This window comes from Stenella coeruleoalba (genome assembly GCF_951394435.1).
Source record: "Stenella coeruleoalba genome assembly, chromosome: 8".
Taxonomy (NCBI): domain Eukaryota; kingdom Metazoa; phylum Chordata; class Mammalia; order Artiodactyla; family Delphinidae; genus Stenella; species Stenella coeruleoalba.
In genome coordinates this window covers 7703589-7728512 of record NC_137154.1, presented here as the reverse complement: position 1 = coordinate 7728512, position 24924 = coordinate 7703589, and the positions used below count along the sequence as shown (strand labels likewise).

Below are 24924 nucleotides of genomic sequence, written 5' to 3'. Positions count from 1 at the left end.
TTTCAGGGATAGTGGCCCAGTGACACTTCCACCTGAAAAACGGGGCTCAGCCTTGCCTCAAGGATCACACTAAGGGTGTGTCTCCCCGCCTATTGTTTCAAACGCCCTCAAGATAGTCACCACTAAATTAAGAGATAGGGCAGAGAAACAAGGAAATAAACAGGCTTGAGAATTATGTCTAGGAGAGAACTCTGAGTGCCGTTCCGTTGACTGCTGGAGCCTTGGGCCCCCAAATATGCATGAGCAGGAAGAGAGGGCCGTCAAGGCTGTGAGACCTCCAAGGAGGTCATTTTCCCGACACCCACCCAGAGGATGGAGGACTGGGAAGGGTCTGCCAGAGGGCAGCGCCAGGGCCCCAGACAAAGCAGAGGGGAGTTTCTCACACACAGCAGAGGTGGGGTTTCAGGGAGAAACTTCCCCACTACTGAGGGCAGAGCCTCAAGCTGCCTGCTGGCTGGATCTTCCCAACACTAGGAACTACAAGCTGCTATGCACCCTCCATCCTTCCCTTTGGACGCAGGGTTTTATGGTGGTGGTTTTCTCTGGCCCATCATGGTATTCTGGGTGTGTGTTGGGCTGTATGGGCAGTGAGATCAATTATCCTTTTAGTTCATGGGTATCCAGACCACATATGGGTACCCAGGAGCCAAGTCTGGACCCAATGGAGCGGGTCCATCTCCCAGACATCCTCACCTCTGAGATGACTATCCTAACCGGGTAGGGCTTCAGGTGTCTCTCCTGGGTAGGAGTGGGTGTGTTCTGTCAGTGGGGGGAACAGTGGACTGGATCGTTGGTGACCCAAAGCCCAGACTGTGGCAAATAAATGGCTAGCTGGTCACCAAATCTGTTTTTGCTTCCTCCTGGACTGCCTGGAAGCTAGGTCGTGCCACATGACCGAGCTCTGGAGAACAGAATCAGTAGGGCCCATGCACACCTCTTCCTCCCAGGCCTGGCCCATAAACCCTCCCCTTCATGCCCCTCCCTGCGTATCCCCTTCCACCACAACTCGGGAAGTCACGGTGAAGATGATGCAGCTTCAAGGTGGAGACAGACCAGCCCTGAATCAGCGCCCTGAAAAGAGCTGCTCACCTAAGTGTCCATCGACAGATGAATGGATAAAGAAGATGTGGCACATACATACAATGGAACATTACTCAGCCATAAAAAGAAATGAAATTGAGTTATTTGTAGCGAGGTGGATGGACCTAGAGTCTGTCATAGAGTGAAGTAAGTCAGAAAGAGAAAAACAAATACCGTGTTCTAACACATATATATGGAATCTAAAAAAAAAAAAAAAAATGGTTCTGTTGAACCTAGGGGGAGGACAGGAATAAAGACGCAGATGTACAGAATGGACTTGAGGACATGGGGAGGGGAAAGCGTAAGCTGGGACGAAGTGAGAGAGTGGCATGGACATGTATACACTACCAAATGTAAAACAGATAGCTAGTGGGAAGCAGCTGTATCGCACGGGGAGATCAGCTTGGTGCTTTGTGACCACCTAGAGGGGTGGGATAGGGAGGGTGGGAGGGAGACGCAAGAGGGAGGGGATATGGGGATATATGTATACATATAGCTGATTCACTTTGTTATACAGCAGCAACTAACACACCATTGTAAAGCAATTATACTCCAATAAAGATGTTAAAAAAAAAAAAAGCTGCTCACCCATCAGGAACAGTGTTTATAACTTTACGTGAAGGAGAAGTCAATGTCTATGTGTTTAACCACGGGTGCCGAGAGTTTCTCTGTTACAACTAGTGTTACCTTAAGACACGCTGGAATCTGAACATGTTTGTGCCTCTGTGATTCTGAGCTAGATGTGTGGGTCTGAGCAAATGTGTTTGTGCCTGTGGAACTAAGCATGTGTACGCCTCTGAGGGCCCTGTGTATGTGTGCACGGGGGCAACGCCTCTGTAGTGGGCCGAGTGCATGAGGCTGCCTCTCTGGGTCTGAGCACACGTGGGCTTATATGAAGCCGAGTACACATGTATGTGTGGGTCCTTGTGGGTCTGTGTGCTCACCTGGTGAACACGGAAGCATGCATTTTACTGTGTCTGAACATGTGTGATTGGCCTGAGGGTCCACGGATATGTGGGCGTCCTTCTGTGTGGAGCTGCATGTGTACCTCTAAGCATATGAGTAAGTACACCAGCAGCTGTGAGCGCCCGTGTCAGTGTTGGCCTGACTCTGTGTGTGTGTGTGTGTGTGTTCACGTGTGTGTACACCACCGTGGGACTGAATACGAGTATGCATGCCTTGAGGGGTGTGAGCACGTGTGTGTGTGTCTGAGCATAAGGCATGCACATCAGAGTAAGCCTCAGAAGGTCTGAGCTGAGGTGGGCCTCCGAGGGTCTCCTTTCCTGGGGCGGTGGGGCAGGGGCGCAGGTCTGTGAGTCTGAAGAAATGTGTGCGTATGCCTGGACCCCTGGGTCTGGGCACACACAGCCTGCCTGAGGATGCACACACGTGTGCCCTCATGGCCTTCAGCATGAGCACACACGTCGGTACACGAGGATATGCCTTTGAGGATGTGTGTGTCTTAGAGTACGGGAACAGATGTGCAGGCGGCTGTAGGTCTGAGCCCAAGTGTATGAGGGGGTGGCGCTGTGACACTCGTGCACCTCTGTGAGCCTGGGCGCAGACGTGTACATCCCTGAATTCACACGCCCACGTGCACATGTGTGCATGTCGTATACGTGCCTGCCCTGAACACGCACACACATACCTGTGATTCTGAAACATCTGTGAGTGTCTGTACGTCTGAGCTCACGTGGAGGATTCTGTGGCCTGAGCACATGTGTGAGCATGTGTGTGATGCAAGTGGATTTGTACACGTGTGTGTGCCTCTGTGAGCTGAGCGTGGATGTGGAATTCTGAGAGTCTGAGGATTCGTATATGCCTGGGCCTTGAGGGTCTGAGCACATAGGTGTGCGTGTCTCGTGAGTGTGTGAAATATGCAAGTGCTCTGAGCACGTGCGTGTGATTCTGAACATCTGGTCTGCTCCTCGAGAGATGTGCACACGTGCGCTTCAGTGGGTCTGTGTGCACGTGGATGTGCGGCTCTGAGCACACGCAACTGCCCTGGTGGGTTGAAGACATGCTGCGTATGCACCCTTGTGCAGCTGAGCTCGTGTGCAAGTGTCTCTTTAGACACTTACACTTACACTTACTCACTGGCAGACACCCGTGAGTCCACATCTAGGTGTGGAGCCCTAAGCCCACACATGCAGGACTGCAGCTCTGAGCACACGTGTGTACCTCTGTGAAGATGTGCACGTGTGTGGGTTTGTCTGTGCTCATCGGACTCCCGGGGCTCTGAATACACGCGTGTCTCTTTAGATCTAAGCACCTGGCGCCTCTTTCGCTCTAGGCACAGATGGTGCCCTTTAGGTCTGAACATACGAGTACCTGTGGAAGTGGATGTGCGTGAGCTTGCTGGTAGGTCCATAAATGTTTGTGCCTGGACGTGGGCGTGCCTCCGGTCAGACACGAGTGTGCATGTAGCTGGGTCCCTCTGTGGGTGAGTCTGTGTGTGCACTTCCTATGTGCCTCAAGGGGAGCAATTCCTACAGGGGCCAGGCCCGTAACACAACGTGTGGGACAGGCTGGCTAAGGCAGCGAGGGGCATTGGGTCACATTGCCCACTATGCAGGGCAGGTCCCCATAAAGGCACTCCCATTCAAAAGAAGTTAAACACCGTGTCCATCAACACAATACTCTTGGCTGGGCTGCCAACCTCAGGTAAAATAACCATTAGATGATGGGCTCTCCAGGCTGGGGAGGCTGGGACCTGGGGTCTGTGGAGGGGTCCAAGTCAAGGGAAGGTGTGAAACGTTTCAGGGATGACCCGAGGCTTCACACCTGGACCCAGGAAGGAAGATCTGGCAGGTGAGAGGGGTGCAAAGAGCCTGCGGTCAGCCCCTGGGTAGCTGCTGTCTCCAGCCAGGCTGCCTCCACCTCTGACACTGACCTTGGAGCCCAAGGAGTCCTGGTTGTCTGCTAGAGAAAAAGCCTCCCTACACTGGGGGCACAAGAGGGCTCTGGCCTGAGTCCCCTCCCTCTCCAGGTGGGGTGTATCACAGTCTAAATCAGCCTGAGGGACCCTGGAGTCATCTTGGTCGTTGTCTGGCCTCCCATCAAGATAAAAATCCAATTTAAGCATTTCAGGGCAGTATGAGCGTGGAGGTGCAAACATACGCGATGCACACCTGTGGGTTGCGATGGTTTTCTCTGGGGGCTCAAGCATGCACTCTGCCCTCCCTCCCTCTTATTTTTAAAGCTGGATGCTGGGCTGGCCCGCCAGCCTCTCCCCATCCCCCAGCTTCCATTCCTCCTCCACCCTCCTTGTCCCCTCACATACTTGGCCCTTTGATGCGGGGAGGGCAGCTGACCCGCCCACTTCAGCTCCTCCTCACTCCGTGGTCCCAACACAGCCTAAAAGAGCTCGGCCCACCTGTGCACGCGCTCAGCATCACACCCAGGCCCCTGACAAGACCCCGGGCTGGGGCTGGGAGGCCAGAATTTTGGTGGACAGGATGTGGCCTTGGGGTAGCCCAGTGTGCGCTTCCCGTCCCTGCATCATGGCCCTCTGCAGGGTCCAGGGAGAGCAGAGGCTCCTCCTGTCACCTGGCAGTTCCCACCCCTGAGTGTGCAAACACATGTGGCAGGGCCAAGCCGGGCCCTTTTCTCGTGACCGCACAGCCTTTTGTCCCCAGAGTCCCATCCCGGGGCTCTCAGGGGACCATGTGTCCCAGGTGCTCCCCGCAGGCCTAGGCTTGAGGTACTGTGTCCACCTATAGGAAAGCCCCACCAGTAACTAGGTAGGGGGAAAAGCAGGGTGCAAGGAGAGTGCTGTGTCGAAGCTGCCAGATTCCCAGGGCCTCCCAAAGCAACGGTGGGGTGTGAGGGTGCATCCCTGAGCCGAGATCATCCAGTGAGACGGAGGGGAGAGCCCCCAGCAGAGGAGACTCCCCACAGTGGAGGGTGTCTGTCCGGAAAGCACTGGTCCTGGCTGTGGCGGAGGAGGCCTTTCCAGCCCAGCAGCCGGAGGCTCCCCCAAGGACCTCAGGGCCCAGGACTGCCAGAACAACCCCCTCAGCTCTGGCCTACTGGGGGGACACGGAGCAGTCAGGCTTCAGCCTCTGGGCCTGGCGGCCTGCGCCCCAGAAACCTCTCTGCCCTTGGTCTCTGGAACCTGAGCCTCTGCTCCAAGGCTCCTCACACTCCTTCCTTGGTTGCAGCCCACCCTCACCTTCAGCCCCAGAGTGTCTCTTCTGGGGCTGGCAGACCCCCTAGGCTCATGCCCAGGCCAGATTCACAGGATATGCCCAGGTCACACTGCCCACCTCAGCTGACCCCATCACCCCCCGCCCCAACCCTGTGGGCACCTGCCCCAACCTCCAGCCTTCCAGTACCAACAACCCAGGTGCCACACACTGCAAAGTAACGGAGAGAAGTCTCTGGAAACCCAAGCAAGGGATGAGGCTCCCAGGGGCTCATCCAGGACACCACCAAGCCCACGCGCTCCCACTGGGAAATCTGGCCACATCCAGTCTCCTTCCATTCCCGCTGCCAGCCTCAAGCACCAGGACCTCAGCTCCTCCCAGCCACCGCCCACCTGTTCAGAGGCACCCCCTGTGCCGTTCCACACCCCACACTTCTGAGTCGGCACCCAAGGCCCACCCCTGCCTTGCCAATCTGGTCTCTCTCTCTCTGGGGCTGCACCCTTCTCTCCAGCTGGAAGCATCAAGTAGAGCCCTGGAATGCCTCCCCCTGTAAGCCTTCCCTCCCAGCTCTGCTCTCCTCCTATAGCAGCTCCCCAACTAGAAATGTGGACCAGACCCCAGGCCCAATCTCCCCGGGGGACATCATGTCTGGCTGGGGCACCTCCTACCCAGCACGCTGCCCGACACTGTGCAGTAACTGCCCCAGCTTGGCCTGGCAGCCCCGGCAGTGTCTGGCCACCTCCCTGACTCTGGGAATGAGGAGGGTTCAGGAGCCAGCAGAGACCTCCTCTTCTAGCGACCAAAAGAACACCAGGCCTCGGGGACTGATGGGAGTTGTAGTTCTGGACCCAGGAGTCGATGGGAATTGTAGTTCCTAGGCCTGTGTTCCCCATCCCCATCCCCCACACACCCCGCCCCCCGACACACACACCCTAAGGACTCATGGGAGCTGCAGTTACTCATCTTTCTAGGGAAAAGTCTCCCTCTTTCCCTCCCAGCATCCCTTGGCCCTCAACCCCAGGACCCCAAGCTAAGGACCTCACTATCTCTGAGGGGCACCAAAACGCCAGAAACTGCCTCGCCAGGGGGCATTTGCGGGACCTGGGGCAATGGTAGGAGGGGAAAGGAAGCTACCAGGGAAAGTTAAGGCCTGGCAGCAGGCCCCTTGGGCTCGGGCCAGGTGGCAGGGACAGTCGCCCCCCTCCCATCAGTGTTGCAGCGGGCCCGGGGCAGGGGAGGGGGGAAAGGCACTCACCAGTACTGGGCTCACACTCCTCTAGGTCCTCGTCGTCGCTCGGACACTCGGCCGAGGCCACCAGGAGGTCATCTGTGTTCTTGGGGGCGAGAGGAGGGTGGGGGGAAAGAAGAGGGTTCCAGGCTGGGTCAGCAGGCCCCGCAGCCACCTCTTGAGGCACAGGGGATGAGCCCTGGGCTGAGACACACACCCTGGTCCACACCCCAGCTCTCTCATCGCTCGCTGGGTGACCATGGGCCTCCACCTCCCTTGTGCAAAGGTAGACTGAACAGCGCCTGCCCTGCGGCGGTTCCCGCGCTCCCGGGGATCAATGAAACAGCACACGTTGTGCCATTTATTTCTGGGAAGGCTGGGAGACTGGACCCCGGAACTGGGACTGCAGGGCCAGAGCGAGGGGGCCCGGGGCAGCAGGGAGGTGAAGCACAGGGGCCTCTGGAGGCCAGCACAGGCAGACACGGAGCAGGACCTGGGGGGTTTCTTGGCTCCAGCCTCACCACCCCACCACCTTCATCTCTCTCCCAACCCCCTTCCCGGAGCCTGGAAACCGGGCTGCACACGATAATTAGGGCTGTGGTTGCCATGACAACAGGAGTCGACTTTGTCAGCATTTTCTCTCCTGCTTGCAAAGAAAGAGAATCCCCAAGAAGAGTGAGTGTTAAGGGGTGGGAGGGATTCTCAGGGGGTGCTAGGGAAGAAACTCAAGGAGGGAAACCCAGAATCCAAGCAGGAACGGACTCTGAGAGACTTCGGGTGAAGGGAGAGGGCCAGGCTGAAGGCCAAGGATGGGAGGAGTCTGGGGTGGGTAGGGGGTGAAACGGTCACATCTTGCTTCTTCCCCACCCCCTGAGCTTCGGACACTGCAGCCCTCACCCAAGGGCAAGGTGGGACCTGGAAGACTAATTTTCCTTCTGCATCTCCGCCCCTCTGCACCAGTCTCCCCTGTGCAGGCTCCACCAGCACAGCTATGACCCCTAGAACCCCACCCTTCTCTTCTACCTGGATGGTCTGCCCATCACCTCACACTGAGACTGGACAGCCCTTCTTGCCATTGGGCACTGGGCATGGCCGGTGCCCAACCTTGGCTAGAGCCAGGCCTTTCTCCCAGGGCTCCCCGCTCCCTAGAGCAAGGCCTGGCATTCAGGTCCCCTCGATTTTCTTGGCATTGAAGGCAGAACGGAAGGGGGCTCAGGCTTGACTCTCTTGCCTGGACGAGGCTGTCAGCCAGACCCAGGCCCCTGCAGCACTGATGGGGAGGGACAAGGGGACTGCAGCTCAGAGAACCCAGCCCTCATTTACAGAGGCTGAAGGCGGGCTGGCAGTGGAGGTAAGACGCATCCCCATGGCTGACCCAGCACCTCCTTCACCTGGGGAGGGCAGAGGTCCCTCCAGGCCCAGAGGCCCACAGCCATGTGTGATGGGGGCCAGAAGTAGCTTGGGCAGAGGGAGCAGGGTGACTGAGCAAGGTCCAGTGTGCCAGGTGTGAGCCCTCCCCCCGCTGGCCAACAATGACCGGCAGCAACAACTAGAAAACTCAGCTGCACTCCAGGGCTGCCTTGGTAAGTCACATATACTCAATCGGCTTTGGCCACCGGAAAAGCCAGCCCTGTCCTTCCCCAGTGGAGCCTCATTCTCAGGTACAGCCCCCTCCGGTGCTCCCCTGGGTGCAAGAGAAGATAAATTCAAACCTGACACAGGGAGAGCACCTGAGCAGGTGGGGCAGGCAGTGGGGAGGGAGGGTAAAGCACCAGGGGACTGTCTGTACCAGCCCCGGCTCTGAGGCACAGGCATGGAGGACACTGAGGCCTGCTACACGGCGGCGTCTACTCAAGGTCACACGGAGAGGACGTGTGAAGGCAGCGGGCTGGCAGTCTCACTGCAAGGACACCAGCCATCAGGGAGAGGCTGCTCCTGCTTCCATCAGCCTCCGGAGAGGGGCTGCCACCATTGGGTGAGCCACTAGCCCTTCCAGTGCTGTCGTCTCTGTGCCCTGCGCAAAGCGACGCCATCCTGGCTCCCCCCATCTCTCCCTCGATGCCCACACGACACTGGGCGTCGCCTTCGTTATGGGGCAGGCAGAGGGGGTCATTCTACCCCTCATCCCCAGCCCGGACTTCCTCTCTCATAAGTGGGGTGGTCTTCCCTGGTCTAGCTAGGGTACCAAACTCCCCCTCAACTCTGGGAATGGTCCCCCTAGAAATAGTGGTCACCTCCACATCTACAACATCCCTGGCCATCAGGGTGACAATCGCTTTGAGAAAGGAGACCTTGGGGACTTCCCTAGTGGTGCAGTGGTTAAGACTCCGTGCTCCAAATGCAGGGGGCCCGGGTTTGATCCCTGGTCGGGAAAGTAGATCCCGCATGCATGCCGCAACGAAGAGTTTGCATGCCACAACTAAGGAGCTGGCGAGGCACAACTAAGGAGCCCGCTTGCCACAACTAAGACCCGGCACAACCAAATAAATAAATAAACAAATATATTTTTAAAAAAAGAAAGAAAGGAGACCTTGCCAGCCCCACCTAAACCACAGTCCCCTCCGACCCTTCCTGAGCACCACAGTTGCTATGCAGACATCAGCCCTATTCCCCACCTGGAGCCCCGTTCCTCGTGCACCAGCGGAGGGGCCCTCACCTGGGTGGTGCTGTCCCTCAGCGTGGGGGAGCGGCCCCGGCGCGTGGTGGTGGTGGCCATGGTGGTGGTGGTCTCCATGATGGTGGTAGCCATGTCGGCCAGCAGGGTGGTGGCCGTGGTCTCCGCACTGAGCAGCACGGACGGCCCCTCCCCCACCAGGCGCAGGTGGCCCTCGGTCCGCACGTTGGGGTCGCTCTCGGCGGCCAGCGCCAGCACCTTGAGCCCATTGTAGTAGAGGCCGGACACCTGGCCCTGGAAAGGGCGGCCCTGATCCCGGCCCCCAATCTTGATGGCAGCCTGGCTGTTGAAGATGGTCAGCTGGCGGCCTGGCGGGGAGGGGAAGGGGCAGGAATGACAGACGGGGGGGGGGGGGGGGGGGGGGGGGGGCAGGCAGTGGGGTGGGGAGACCAGAAAAGGATAGGGAGAATGGATGGAGATCCAAGGGAGGGAAGGAGGGGTGGAGGTGGAAACCAGCAAGTGGGGGTGGGGTGGGGAGGGAGAAAGGAGGAAGGGGCAGACACCAAAAGGAAAGTCCTTGTCAGCCACTAGCCCAGCCCAGCCAGGTAGGGACCCTGGACAGGAAGGATCTCCAGGACACACTTGGGCTGGGAAAGGGGGCCCAGCTCCCCACTCTCCCCACCATGCTCATGCCTCTGGCCTTCCCATCCCCCCTCCTCTCCTGCTCCAGGGGCATCGCTCCCCTTCTTTCCCTTCCCTCAATTTGACCCCCCATCTTCCCTCTGTGCTTCCCCAAACTTCCCACACCCAGTGTCCAGCCCCAAGCCACAGAACCCTCGGAAGCAGCAGGTAGAGGAGACAAAAAGGCAGAGACAGAACAGCGACTGCCAGGCCACATGGTCCGTGCATGTCAGGGCAGGGATGGAGATGAGACCGAGGGGTGGACAGCGCATGGGAGGAGCGCCAGCGTGAGTGAGGCTGGGAGCAGCCGCGGACCTCACGCCACCCTCCCAGCCACCACCAGGCCCTCTGACCTCTGGCCAGGCCCCCCTCTCTCCTCCTCCCCTCCAAGGCCCAGCCACTGCCTGGGGATCAGGCCCTGGAGAGCAGAGACCTTCCTTCCCCGCCAGGATGTGCAAGCGCAGAGATGGAAAATGTTAAAGGGACCTTGCTTCGCTCGCTGACAGCCAAAAAAACCCCACTCCAGCTCCAACCTCACTCTTTACTTAGCAGTTACACCTCAGAATGCCCACCTGGGTGGGGTTTGGCTGTTCTGTTTGGTTTTAATGGATCTGGGGGTCAGTTTAACCCTCTGAGTTTGTTGCTTTGGTTTGGTTTTTAGAAAAGATATTTATTGTGTTTAAGTTTAGATTTAACTTTGGTTTTGATGTTGCTTATTTTTGGGGGGAGAGGGTCAGAGGAACTACTAAGTTGCCCCCTGCTCCCCTGGACCTTCAGCTGCTGGTGCTGGGGGTGTTTAAGACCTGGCTTAGCCCTTGTTAGCCTCTGGTTAGTGCTTTGTTAAAGATCTGGTTTAGAGTTACGTGCCTGTAAGCCCTGCCCCCCAAACCTGGGCTGAGGACGGTCCAACTTGTGAAACCCACACCCTTGCTGGCAACACAGGTTCCCTGGGACACCCAGGCCTCTGGGGCACCCAACCATCTGTCTGGCCTCTGGTCAATGATCAGCCAGGGGTGTGTCTGCTCGGCCCCTCTGCTCAACCTCTGTACCTCCTCCAGCTCTCCCTCCGCCCAGCACCTCCCTCAGGCCTGGAGCAGGGTCACCATCTTACAGATGGGGGAGCCGGAGCCCACAGAAGCGGAGAACTAGTGAGTGGCAGCTGGACACCAGACCCAGAGAGGCCCTTGAGGAGCACTGTGTCCAGAGTTTATTCTCGCATATGAGAATTATGAGAAAAACGAAGGGGAGAAGGTTCACAGTGGTCAAATGAGTTTGGAAAACAAACATTTCACAATTACACAAGGGGTTTGTCTCTCACAGGACCTCTCAGAGCCTTTATTAAAATCCATGTCCATATGCATCTCCAAGAGGAAGAAACAGGATTCAGACTTCTCAAGCTCATTTCACCACAAATCTCTCTCTCTTTCTCTCTCTCTTTTTTATAACCACAAATCTCTTTATCGTGAAGCATCTCATGGGACTTACGCTTCACAGGACTTGTTTTGGAACTGGATTCACTCAATAAATATTTATTGAGAACCTACCACACGCCAGGTGCCAACAGTAAAGCAGTCCCTCCAAGAATGCCCAGCTTTTGTTCTCAAATACTTTCCTGCTCCTCATTTCATCTCATCCTCACAGCACCCGGTGTGAGGCAGGCTGAGCCGGGATCACCAGCCCTGTCTCCCCGAGGAGGGAACTGGGGCTCGGGAAGGGGAAGCCTTGAGCAAGGCCATGCAGCAAGTGAGCTCCTCCAGCCACACTCTGGGAAATGCTAGAGTATGTGGCCAACCCTTCACTTTCTAGAAGAGGAAGCAGAGGCCTAAAGAGAAGATGTGACCCTGCAGCTAGTAAAGGATGCCTGGGCTTCCAAACCGCCGGCAGGAGCTCTTCCCTCATCTGGACCACGAGTCCCTCCACCCCCACCCCCCTACCGGGCCTGTCCGGCTCTCCCTACCCTTGGGGTCACAAGTTGTCCCAGCCTCAGCCCAAGCTGCTCCCTTGGCCTCTCTGATTCCGGGAGAAGGAGGTGGGTAATGGAGAGGAAGCTACACAGGTGAGCCAACTAGGCCTCTGGGGCCCCACCCACCATGAACTCCTCAAAGGGTTAAAGTTCGCCCCGCTGGAGAGAGCAGCCAGTGTGGCCGGGGGCTGTAGGTTTTAGCGATGTCTGTTAGTCCCTTTAACTTTTTGTCCTGTTATGGATTTATCACATCTGGTTATCAGCATGTTTAGTCCCCGCTGGCCACGTTGGGGGCTGGAAGTGACATTGGGGGTTTTAGTTGGGGCAGGCCCCAGTGGACATTTAAAAGCACAGTTATCAGCTGGTTAGGTGGAGGTTTAACAGTTCTACTTCCCCCCTAGAGTTTAGCCTTAGAGGTACAGAGCTCGCCCCCTCTCCAAAGGGAATGGGATGGCTTTGCCCTTGGCCCCAACTTCCCTTGGTGACAAGTGGCCTTCTCCCTCACACCCAGCAGCGCCTCACACATACGGCCGCTTAGCCAGCCTGTTCTGTCTTCCTCATCGGCTCAGCAGGCACAGGAATCCCCATGGGATGGCCACCTCTTCCCCATCTCCTAGTCTCCCTGCAACCTCCACTGCTTCTAGGAGACCTTCCGGACCAAGGTGGGCCCGTTCCAGAGATGGCAGTCCCACAGACACTCTCTCAGGGTGGCAGTCTTTCCAGTAGGATCTGAGCCCCCCACTCTTCCCTTTGCTCCTCAGATGACCCTGGTGGACCCTTCCTACCCGCCTTTGGATCCTAGGACCAGCACTTGCTGCTTCCCAAAGCCTTCCTGCTTCTCAGTGTGCTGTGGCCCTCAGGTGGCCCTTGACAAAACCTCTGAGCCAACAGGGCAGCTCCCTCCCAACCCGCACTCCAGCCTGCTTTCCTGGAGGGGTTCCAGGATCTCCCCTATGACCCTAGTCCCTTCCCAGGTTTAGAAAGAGACCAAGGACTCTCCGTCTTCTAGGAAAAGCCCCTCCCCTGCCCAAACCACCACTCTAAAAGACAGGGACCCTGGACAACAGAGAGGAAGGGAACAACCTGGCCGGACAATTGTCCTTTTACTAGGGGGTGGGCGATGGGGAAGGCACGGATGGGGAAAGAGAGAGCTCTGCACCTTTAAGATAGTGTTTTTAAAGTTAATTAATTAATTAATTAATTAATTCTGGTTAATTACCTTTGTCGAGCAGCCATTCATCTACTACTCGACCAAGCCGGTAGGGGATTCTCTGTCTAGCAATCGCCAGGCGCTCGTTATCAAAGTTTCCTTGGAAAAGTTTAGAAAGACAGTAGGTTTCTCAGGCGGCGAAATTAGAAAAGTAATTATGCATTTCTCAGGAGACTCAGAGTAAGCAGCGACATTCAACGGAGAGGGGGCCAGGTCCACCCAAGGCGGGAGAAGAAACGCGGGTCCCTCGTCCTCCCTCCGGTCCCCCTCCCTAGGCTCCCATGCAGAGCCAGCCCCACCCTGGGGGCGGGAGTGACCCAAAGAAAAAGAGAGGGACAAAGAAGAAAAGGAAAGGGGAAAGGAAGAAAAGGCAGCTGGAAGGTCAAAGGTCAGAGGTTAAACAGGTTTGTCTGTGCTCTCCCTGTCTGCCCACTTCCTTCCCCATCCCAGAGCGGGGCAGAGGGGCGGGGAGGGGCATTTAGCGGGTTTAAGTTGGGGGTGGGGAGGCCTCGGTGGCCGGCGGGTTACTGCGTTTAGAGGGCTGTTTAGAAGTGGGAGGGATGGGTTAAGCGGGGGGTTTATGCGGCATTTAAGGGGTGGCCCAGCACACGCATTTAACAGTGAGATTTCAACCATTTCTCGAAGCCCCCTCGGCTCCCTTTACCTTCTGTGCTCAACCCCCAGCTTCCCCTCACCTCCCACCCCACCCCACCCCACCACCAGCTTCCACCTGAATCCCCCCAAGCCCCCAGCTGCTCTCACTGCAGGCACTTCCGGCTTCTCACCCTGGGCACAGGTGCCTGCTTGTGGCAGCTGGATGTCACCCAGCCGCCTCGCCCACCCTTTGCATCTCACCTCTTCCACCCCTGGTCCACCCTACAGGCGCCCCAGCCCTCCTCTGCCTGGCGGCACCTTGCTCTCTTCCCCTCTCTCTCAGCTTCACTCCAAGACCCTCAGACTCCTGTCCGCTCAGGTCCCCTCTCCTTCCAGCCCTGCGGAGCCCAGTCCAGCTCCCACTTGAGCCTTCCTCCTTCAGGTTCCTCCCCCCACGATTCCTAACCTCCACTCCTCCTCTCAACCCTGGCTGCCCATCTGGATACACACCTGCTCTTCTCTCCACTCACAGGGAGGAAGGAGGATGTGTGTGTGTGTGTGTGTGTGCGTGTGTCTGTCTGTCTGTGTCTGTGTGTCCTGTGAGCTCTTCCCCAAGGCTGTGGGTGATCCCAAACTGCAGCCGTGGAAATGGAAATGATTTCCTTTGGAAATCTGGCCACTCTACCCACTGAAACCACCTACACGATCTTCAGTAACATTCATGCCGGGGGCATTTTCCCTCTCATCTCCCACTGCACAGCTGTACTACCTGCCCAATGAGACCTGGGCCTGGGCCTGGGCCTGCCTGCGTACACATCCCGTTAATGAGCCCATGGTGTATTCACACGAGCATGGATGGGGCCTCCCTAGGTGCTTACGAGGCAATGAGACCCTGCCTTCCCACAGATTCCACAGGTTCTGAATCCACAGATTCAGGTCACTTGTGTTTCAGACAAAAATGGATCACCCATTTGTTTAGTCACTCAACAAACATTTCTTGAGTGCCTGTTCTGTTCCTGGTGCTGGGTACTGGAGATGCAAAGATGAACGTCTGGTCCTTGACCACCGGGAGCCCCAGCCAAGCAGGAGAGACTGGCAAGTGACCAGCAGTGTCCTGTGTTCTGTTAGAGGTAGCACAGCCCTGGGGATGGGGCTGAGAGGGGCCCTAGAAGACACTGGAGGAGAAGTATAGTAGCCAGAAGAGTGTCAGATGGGGGAAGGGAGGGAGAGGGCACACACAGACAGAGGCAGAGAGGCAGGAGGGCAGGAGGCGTTCAGGGACCTACCTGCACTGGGATAGTTGTGGGTGCGTCTGTGTGTGTGTGTGTGGCATGTATTTGCGTGTGGGTCCTGAGAAGACGGGAAGAATGTATGTGTGTCTCACCCGCACACATAACAATTCTAACAAAAGCTCCGTTTACACAGCACCTCTGAGCACCTCTGCTACGCCACGCCATTCTAGCACTCTCCTTAGGTTATCTCACGGAACTCTCACAGTACGGCTATGAGGTAGATATTATCCCCAACTTTCACAGGTAGAAACTGAGATCCAGAGGAGCTAAATGACTTGTCCAAGGTCACACAGCTTGTCAGTCGGAGACCCAGGATTTAAAGCCTGGTCCTGCTGACTCGGAGTCCCTGGGCTGTGTCTCTGAGCTCCCTGAGTCTGGGCCACGCACACTGCTGTTGCTCAGGGTGACTCTCGGCTTTCCTAAGGGATCTGCTGTCACAGGGCACACAGGCAGCCACCAGGCCCTCAGGGTGCTCTGCTTGGCAGGTAAGGGGGCACCCAGTGGCCTTCCGTACCCCAGCCAGGGGTCCCTGAGGAGAGGAGAGAAGGCGTGACTCCTCTAACCTCGCATCCAGCCTACAGGGCTCCAAGGGGAGGAGCTCTGGCTTGACATGGTAAAGCCTTCATGCTCCCCAAGTCCAGCCTTGTCCAGTGTAGGCTGGTGTCTTCACTGCTACAAAGGTGGCCCTGGTGTGTGTGTCTAAGACAGAGCGAAGTCTGATGCCCGCAGAGCCTGGCCTGTCAGTGTCTGCGCATCTGTGGGACTCAGCATGGGAGCGTTTGTGTGCCTGAGTTGCCCTACACGTGCCCAGGCCCTGGTGTAAGCTGGCATCCCACTGTAGGGCTCTTTTTTACCTCGTGTCTGTCTGACCGTATGAATATCTGCAGTTGTCTGTGTGTCTGGGGCTGGCCTGTGTGTTTGTCAGCCTCTGAGTTTCCTAGGGGCCCGTGTGGTTCTCTCTATTTCCAGGGCCTGCCTGAAAGCGTCTGGGTACAAGCCTACACGGCTGTGAGCCGTGAGCCCACACTGGCGTTTTCATCCTAGCATGTAAGCGGGTCCATGAGGGTCTGTGCACTTGAACCTCTCACTGTCCTTCTGCCCACGGCTCTCTCAGCCAGCACGGGGCAGCTTCTCTGGGCATCACTTCTGCCAGGAGAGGGGCTGAGCCCGAAGACGCTCTCTCTGCTTCTCAGGGGCTGCTTCTCAGTCGGCACCCGCGCGTGTGACTCTGCAGTGCTGCTCAGCCTGTATCTCCACATCTCTGTGTTTCTGCGGTTCTTCTGCAGTACCTCCACTTCCCCTCCCTCTTCATCTCCCGCACTGGGGCTCTCTTCCTCTCCCTCCCAAGGCTCTGGCCACCTCCTCTCTCGCTGGCTGGGTCTGCACGACAGCGGCTCCATATATCTCCCTGCACCCCTCTGGGAGCTGCCTCCGTCTCCGCTTCTGTCTGGGTGACTATTTCCATCTCGCTCCCTTGCTCCTCCTCTGGTTTCCTCTCACTCTGAGGCTCTTTCTCTGCCTCCCTCAGATTCTTGCAGAGTCTCTGCCTCCTCATTTCTTTCAGGTCCTCATTTCTGTCCCTCCCCTGTGCTCCTCAGACCTTGGTTTGTCCTCGGCCACCACAGCTGTCACACTGTTGAACTGGGTCTCTTTGCATCCCCGTGCTCCCCCAGCCCCAAGACCGCGAGCTCCCTGCAAGCAGGGGCTGTATGCTGTGTCCTCAGGGCGCGGCACAGGACCTGATACTAGTAGGTTGTCGATGAAGGTTTGTTGAAGGCACTTGACCTATTTTTTGCTCTCGTTGTCACTTGTCGCTCTCTCCTTTTCACCATGTCCCTTACTTCTTGAGACCCTGGGGTTCCTTTTCTCTGGGTCTCCATGGTTACTTCTCTTCCTTTATCGAGATCACCTAATATGAACCTTTGACTTGCTCTTTGTAAAGACCTGGGTTCTTGCCTTGGTTCTATCCTTGGGAACAGTCCTGCCTCCTTGCCAAGATCCGTTTTGGGTTACTTCTGGATCTTCTCTCTTTGGTTTCTGCATCTGCCTCCCCATTTCCGCCTGTCCCTCTTTTCTCAACTCATCCTTCCCTCAATTACGACAGACTCTCCCTACTTCTACCTTCCTTCCCTCCTCTCCTCCCCCATCCACAAACTGGACCCTGACCTTGCATCCTTCCCTGTTCAGCTGTGCCGCCTTCCTCCTAGCTGACCCACTCCCACAGTCTCGCCCCCACCCTACAAATCCCAACTTTTCCCTTTAGCCCTGCCCCGCCATCGTCCCGCCCCTACAAGCCACGCCTTTCCCGCAGCCGAAAGCCTCGCCACTTAACCCCGCCCCCGGTGCAGGCAGCTCTCCTATCAGAGGCCGCCCCGCCCGCCCTGCCCCGCACCTCCCCTGCGCCCCGCGCCGCCTACCTGCCGGGTACCGCTCGTTGACCGGCCAGCTGTCCACCTGCAAGGTGGCATTGCCGCCGCTTCGAGTGAAGCGCACCACGTGGTATTTGCCGTCGCTCACGATGGCGTTGGGCTCGTCGATGGTAATGTCGTCCGTGCCCACGTTAAAGATCACCCCCACGGTGCCCTGGTCCTGGGGACAGGGAGGTAGAGGTCAGGGATCCGGAGGGAGAGACCGTTCACTCCTTCTAGAACTCCACCTGTGAACACCACCGGTCCAGCTCGGCGGCATTTAACAGCTTTACAACACACCTCCCAGCCGCGTCTTTACTGGACCTTTTCACCTGCCCAAGGAGGTGGGCAGGCTTGTCCCCTCCCTGCCTCATATGCAAGCAAGGGAGTGACTGAGGCTCAGAGAGGTTGGGGAAGCCGTGGGGTGCACAGCATGGGCCTGGAGCACTTCCACTGACCACACCTGCCTGTTGCTTTTTGGTTCAATCAAAATGTTCACAGGGCACCTCCTCCATGCAAAGGCCACTGAGCCTCCAGGCCCCAGACAGGGACGACCAAGAGGAACCCAGGACCAGTGGGACCACAGAAGGTGGAGGCTTCACCAAGGCACAGCCAACAGAGAAATCCACAGAAGCCAGCCCTGTGCCTGAGGAGGGTCTGGCCTCCCCACTCCTCACACCTCCAAGCTCAACCCTCGCCTCCCCTGCATGTTCTGCACTGGGCGAGTCCCTGAGGGCTCTGGCACCAGGGCATTGGCAGGTGTCAGCCCATGGAGGTCAGGCCTGAGTGCGGGGGCAGCCCCTTTGCAGTCAAGGGGGCACAGGCGCAGGGTCTGGACTGTGTGTTTTGGAGGGAGTCAGGTATAGAAAGAGATCAAGAAGACAAACCATGTTGGGCTTATTAAGGGAAGGTTAGCTTGGGGGTGTAATGGTAGAGGATAGGGCCAGCAGCTGGGAAGCGACAGGAAGAGGAAAGACAGGGACTGAGGCCTGGAGAAGGGGAGCAAAGAGTCAGTCTGAGCAACCTCTCCCAGGCCCAGGCTCCAGAGCGGACCTGCATAGGGAACCCTCAGAGGCCACCCAGGATCCAGCCCAGGAAGAGTTCTGTCCATGGTGCCAGGGTGAGAGGGAGAGCCTCACTGAACCCCTAAATGGTGCCAGGTCCTCTGTGGGTACTGTACACACATGCTGTCTTCATCCCCACAGCAACCCTCTGAGGAATAGACAGCATCCCATTCTACTGAGGGGGAAACTGAGGCTCAGGGAGGCTAAGTAACCTCCCCCAATCTCACAACTCATAAGGACGGACCCCCAGATTTGAACCCCAGTTGGCCTGACTCCAAAGCCAAGTGCTCCCTCCCGCTTTGCCTGCCAGTCTCGGGAGACACTGACTCAGGGTGCTGGAGGTGGGGGTGATCTGAGAGGCTACTGAGGCCAACCTTCCTTCAAGACCAAAGACGTCTAAAGAAGCCAGTGGAAGGCCCACTCGGCCCTAAACCTGAGCCCTTATTCCATTCCCTGTACTACCCAGCAGCACCCCCGAACTCGGCCTCCTGAGTTCCTGCACCCCTCCTCCCACACAGGACAGACACTCGCGCAGGCTCACACAGTCACGGGGACCAGATCAGCACGGAAGACACTACACTCCTGGAGTCTTCCTGAAAGACTGTTGCAGTCCGGCCTGGGCATGAGGAAGCATTTAGTTGCCACCTCCAGCATCCAACACGGCTGAGAGACTTGGTGGCCCTGGGTGTGGGGATGGGGTGACTCACAGACGCGGCAGGGATTGGGGTTTTGCAGAGAGAGCTGGGGGGGGCAGGACGTGCAGCCGTGGCCCACTTGAAGATCCACACCCTATCCCTTCCCCACTGTGGGTCCAGTTCTCCCCCTCCTAGAACCTGGGAAAGACACACGCGCACACACACACAGAGTCATACACACACACTCACACACACACACACACACACGAGTCATACACACTCACACACACACACACACAGAGTCATACACGTGCAGCGTCCCTCAGATGCAGCAAAGCAGGGAAACTGAGGCCGAGCTTGCCTAACAAAGGGTACTAGCAAGCCGCACTCATCCACCACCCACAGACTGACGACATCCAGGGAGAAGGGGTGGTCTCTGCTCCCCACGTGAGAGGAACAGACCTCAGTACTACTGTCAGTCATAGAACAGCACCAGCCCCTTGGGTGCCTCTGAGGGTTTCTCCCCACGAGGCTCAGCTGGGTGGTGACAACGGTCAAGGAGCAGAAGTGGTCTGGGAGCCGGGATGGCAGAGGGCTGTCCAGGGCGGCTGGAAGGCAGGACACCTGCGTTTCCTAGGAGGCAGCCGAGCCCAGAGCCCAGAGCCGTGCACTCCAGGGGAGAGGCAGCTCCCAGAGCTGCTCCCCACGTGAAGTCAGTTGTCACTTCTTTTAAAGTCATTAATTCCTAATTCCCCAATTACCTCATTAGGCGGCGGTGGGAGAACGAGGCCGCTCCTACAGCAAATAATTATGGGAGTCAAAATTAATTTGGCAAAGTGGAGCGACGCTTTATTAGAAACGTCAAATTGCTTTTCTCTCATTTTGCTGCCGCCTCCCCACTCTCTGAGAGCTGCTAATGACGCGGCGGTGGGAGCTGATATGTCACCAGGGGAGAAGGGGGCTTGGGGGCTGCCCCAGGGGGCTTCAGCCCGTCGGGTGCCCAGCTCTCCCCTCAGAGCTGACCTCTCTCATGGCTCCCACGCTTCCTCCAGGGCCCCCGACCCTCGCCAGGCTCCTCATCCCAGGGGCAGCCCCGCCCCGCCCCGCCCCGCCCCGCCGGCTACAGCACCAGGCACCAGGCACCAGGCCTCGTTCCTCCATAACCCTCGTTCCTCCATAACCCTCGTTCCTCCATAACCCGGCACCAGGCGAGGGCTGTGGGCAACTGCTGGGAGAGCAAAGGAGACTCCTTCTCCCTGCACCCTGATCCCCCTGCCCCTTCTCCTCAGCACTGGGGAACCCTGTCCCCTAAACCTTCAGGCATATCAACAGAAGTTGTCAAATGAGGCGGACACAGTGCACCCACAGATCTGCTCACCCAGGCGGATGCTCACAGGTGCTCAGGACATTAGTGGACACAGTGCTTCCTACGGGCTGGGCAAGGAGTGTCCTCAGTGCTTTATATACATGGTCTCGCTTATTAAACCTGCGAGCATCTCTGTCCGCTTATCATGCCATTACACAGATGAGGACACTGAGGCTCGGAGACACAAGGTGATGCACTAGGGCAGAGCAAGGACGCGGCAGAGCTGGGACTCAAACCCAGGCATCTGCTCCAAAGCCACACACCACCTCTCAGGACTATGTGATGAGAGAGCAGCAGCCCTCACTCACAGAGAGGGACCCGGAAACACAGTCACACCTGCCACGCAGAGTCAGGAGACTGAAACAGCAGCAAACGCCACACTGCCAAGAAATACAAATATAGAGCGACACACCCGATCAGAGGCCACGAGACTGTCCCCCACGGCGCCGCCCCCCAGCACTCCTGACACGATCAACGTGCACGGGGCCCACACTGTCACATACAGTCACCGTCCGCACTGCCTCTCACGCAGGTGGAGACGCTCACACGCACAGAACTTGCAGGCCTTCTCCCCAGGCTACTCCTTACTCTGCTTTCCTTTCCCCCTCGTTTCCCTGCCCGGCCTCCCAGGCCCGGTGTCCATCAGCTGCCACTTCTACTCCAGCTCCGCTCTGTCCACGGTCCATCTCTCCTCAGACCTCCTTCCTTCCCTCCCTCGTGTCGGGGAAGGGGTGTGCAGGCTGGGGACCCTGCAAAGCTGTCATGTAAGGAGGGGCCAGAGCCCAAACGAGCCTTCTCCCCTGGCTCCCTCGCTCCCCTGAAAGCTCAGGGCCCCCCACTCAGACCCTTCCAGCACACAGAGCCTGGCCAGCCTGTTCGACCCTCCCAGCTCGGGGTCCTGGCCAGGGTCACCATGTGGGATGCGGGCAGGGAAGGGAGGGGGCCGTAAGCGGCTGCATAGGTGGAAAATGGAGACTGAGGTCAGAGGCCCAAGGGTTAAGACAGTGGGCCGGGGGCAGGGGAGAGGCTAAGAGCACAAATGAAATGGAGCAAGGCTTGAGGCCACAGGGAAGTGTGTGGGGCCAGAGCAGAGAGGGGGAAGAAAAGGGGCCGCCCGAAGACCAGAGTTAGGATGGAAACTGTGAAAAGAGGAGCCACAGGCATGGCGGGGGGCCTAGAGGGAGGCAGTGGGGAGCAGCAGAGGGCGAGGAGGGGAGCTGGGCAGAGAAAAGCAGAGCTGAGCGGGACCGGAGGCCAGAGCAGAGATGTGGGGTAGGGCCGAGGTCAGGGAGGAATGAGCAGGGCTATGGCCAGAAGGGCTGTAAGGGAGGCCGGGTAAGGGGGCGGCTGGGAGGGCAAAGGTCATGGGAACAGTAATCAAGGGCAGGGAGGCCCGAAGGAGGGGACAGGAAAAGGTGCAGGACACAGTGGGAGGCATAGGCGGTGCAGGAGTGAGCAGGCAGCAGCCCAGGGCAGTCACAAGGTGGGGATGTTCCCACAGTCTGCAGGAGAATGGCCGGGAAGGCTCAAGGAAGCCCCTGAGGTCTCAGGGTGGGGAGCTGGGGAGCTTCAGGTGAGCGGAGGTGGCTCTGGGGGCCTCAGTGAACAACCGGGAGGAGAATGGGTCTCAGGTGCGGAACCACAGACTGGAAACCCCAGCACTCAGGGAACAGAGGTTCTGAGGGCTCCACGGGAGGGAAAGATGCGAGGTGCTGGTCCCATGGCAAGAGAGGACTGAGTGGATTCGGGGCAGAAGGCTGGGGGGTCGGGGGTGCCAGCCCCGCGTCCTTACGATGTGCAGCTGCAGGTAGTCCCCGAGGCCGGAGGCGCTGTCCACCCGCACCAGCACGGCGCTCCGCTGGTGCGTGCTGAAGCCCACGGCCAGGCGGTCCATCCTCGTGCTCGGCCGGTCGTTGGGAGGCCATGTGTAGGTGATGAGCGCTCCCCCCTTCCCAAAGATGTATGTGGTCCCGGCTGCAGAGAGAAGGAAAGGGAGACAGAGATACGAGGTCAGGAGGGCGAGATTAGCAGGTCCTTGGGGCTGTGACCAGAGCACTGGGACACCAGGTTTAGGGTACGGGGGCTTCAACTGTGATACCCACAGCGGCCACCAGGCCCTGCCCTCCTAGGGAACAGTTGACAGGCGGGTGCCTGGGTGGGAGCCCGTGCAAGCGCGCAGACAGATGTAGCCGCCTCATCAAGAATTCTAGCTTTAATTACAGCAAAACAGAGAGGTAATAGAGAGAGTGACACACAGAGAGAGAGAGCCCGGAGAGAGGCTGGCTGCAAGGGGACAGAGAAGATCGCCAGGGACGGGCAGGACCCAAGGGGCCTGGGCCTGAGCCATTCGGCTGCTCCCAGGGCTGGCAGAGGTGACAGGTTCGAGGTGTGTACTTGTGTGGGGCCTGAGCTGAGCAGGCACCAAGGCAAAAGCAGCCCCAGGCGATGGCGGCCGGAAGAGCAGGGGCTGTTCGCTCTGACTCACAGCCTGCAGGCTGGCCCCGCTCCAGCGCCTGCTCCCCACCCCCTCCCAAGCCCCTGCAAATCCTGGTCCCACTTTGCCCGGACTCCCTGCTTCTACTCCCAGCTAGGGGGCTGCCTGGGTGCCAAAACGGGGTGGGGGGAGGGGGGGTCCTGGAGCCCTGCCCAGAAAAGAAGAGACAGACAAGGGGGTGGGGGGGTAGAGATTGACAGCCAGAGGAGGAAGGAGGCAGAGAGACAGATGGACAGAGAGGGACAGAGAGGGGTGTAGGTGAGAGAAGGCGGGAGAGTGGGAGCCAGAGATGATGAAGAGATCCCTCTCCCTACCCTCTCCCATCCCACCCTCTCTCCCCCTCTGTCTCCTCTTTGCCATCCGGCTGCTGCCGGGGCGGGTGTGAGGTCCCTAACGATCTCAGCCCCAAAATAAACCCTATTAGTCGCCTTGTTCCCTCCTGCGGCTGCCTGGGCTCCCTGGGGGTGGGGGCAGACTGATGGCCAGGGTGGAGGCAGGAGTCAGGGCCGGTCGCCCAGTTTCCGGGAAGGGAGCTTTGTCTGGGAGGCCTAGAGGACTAGTACTCTGGGGCCTTCAGAGAAGGAAAGACAACAATCTTGCATTCTTTAGAACATAAATGGAGCAGATGAGACTCATAAAATGCTTAATTAAATAATTAGCCACTAACAACTCCTCTCAAAGCACTTCTTGCGGGTAGAGGGGTTCAGGGGAGGACTTATCCAGAGAGAAGGAGAGAGGCAGATGGGGCGTGAGGGCACAAGCCTGGAGCAGGCTGGGAGAAAAGCAAGGCCTTGGGGGTGGGAGAGCTCTGGGTGGGATGGGAAGTCCGGGTCAGGGAAGGCCTGGGGTACTTCCCTGGAGCCAAAGCGCTCTGCCAAGATGGCAGCCAAGCTGGTAACACTAAGGCCAGGCCTCTCAGGCACCTTGGGGTCTCTCACCTCAGGGACTGGGAACCCCACTGTAGTTTGGGCAATCGGGGATCAGGGGTCTCTATCCCAGGAAGCTCCTAGGCCCCCGAAGGAGAGGGGACTCCTGAGTGCCTTGGAGGGAGGCACCATCTGCCGGCCCAGGAGGAGCTGAGAAGGGAAGGCTGTTGCCTGGGTTGCAGAGAGGCAGCGAGGCCAGCAGGGGGCTGGGGCTGGGGGGGCAGGAGCTGTCACCCAGAGCGCTTGTCATCAGGGCCCTCGGTCTCCCCAGGCAAGGCTAGAGGGGAGAGGTGACTCCCGGGGGGGCAAGGCAGGTGGGAAAGAACCACCTTGATGTCAATTAACTGATATCTTGCCACAGCACATTGCAGGGAAAGTCCCCGCGCAGAAGCTAGAGGGAGCTCGGCTCTGCCCCTCCAAACTGAGGGATGCTTCCTACCTGAGGGCCCCGGAGGCTCAGTGGTGAGATCTGAACTCTCAGGATGGGGTCCCAGGATCAGGGTGGAGAGCTGGACTGGGGCAGTGAGCCACACACCCGCCTCCAGCAGGTCACTGCCTGGACAGGGCAGGGCCCGAAGGCTAGGAGCAGGGTAGGCCTCAGTCAGCAACGGTCTCTCCACTCCCAACACTGCAGCACTCTGGAAAATCGGCTGTTTCCATGGTAACCGTAATAGCCAGGGTCCTCCCTTCCCCCTCCACTCACTCACAAGCTGCATGTACAAAATTTGGGGGGTGAGGAGGGCCAGGGGCGCTAAGATGCTGACCCTCCTGCACATACACCCCTCCCTGCTTCCCAGACCTGAGGCTGCTGCCTCTCACCCCCTGGGCTCCAGCGCCTCCCAGTCAGACGCAGGAGGGGCTTACTGGGTTTCTCGATCCCTCAGACCAGCGAAAGAAACTCCATCTACCTGGAGCCTCCCAAATCTCCCAGGTCTAGGGGAAAGGAGGCCCCTTCTCCTCACTTTCCCACCCCAGGAACCCAGACAGCACATCAGGCTGAGCCCGGAGAGGGCGCGCGGAGCGAGCACGCCCAATGCCCCATAGGGCAGTGAGGCCGGAGGGATCAGAGACGGGGCGGGTGCTCCAACCCCGCAGACCCCGCACCCACACACAGGCCACGACGCAGCCAGCTGCGCACAAAGACCCAGTGTGGAGAGGCAGACCCCAGACAGGAGACAGCCGGGAAACACGGCGGTAAGCGCACAATGACGGGCCCTGGCA

The 24924-nt window shown here is 58.2% G+C and overlaps 1 protein-coding gene across 2 annotated transcripts in view; it reads right to left on the bottom strand.

The window, feature by feature from the left end:
- NRXN2 (neurexin 2) overlaps positions 1 to 24924 on the bottom strand; it is a gene marked incomplete at its 5' end in the record, with an annotated part of 99964 nt that overhangs the window by 7678 nt on the left and 67362 nt on the right. For both annotated transcript variants that reach the window (XM_079929163.1, XM_079929162.1), the window contains 5 exons: positions 6484 to 6562; positions 9113 to 9438; positions 12934 to 13023; positions 17228 to 17399; positions 22076 to 22257. In XM_079929163.1, coding sequence (XP_079785289.1) covers positions 6484 to 6562; positions 9113 to 9438; positions 12934 to 13023; positions 17228 to 17399; positions 22076 to 22257 — 849 coding nt within the window. The remainder of the gene's footprint in view (positions 1 to 6483; positions 6563 to 9112; positions 9439 to 12933; positions 13024 to 17227; positions 17400 to 22075; positions 22258 to 24924) is intronic.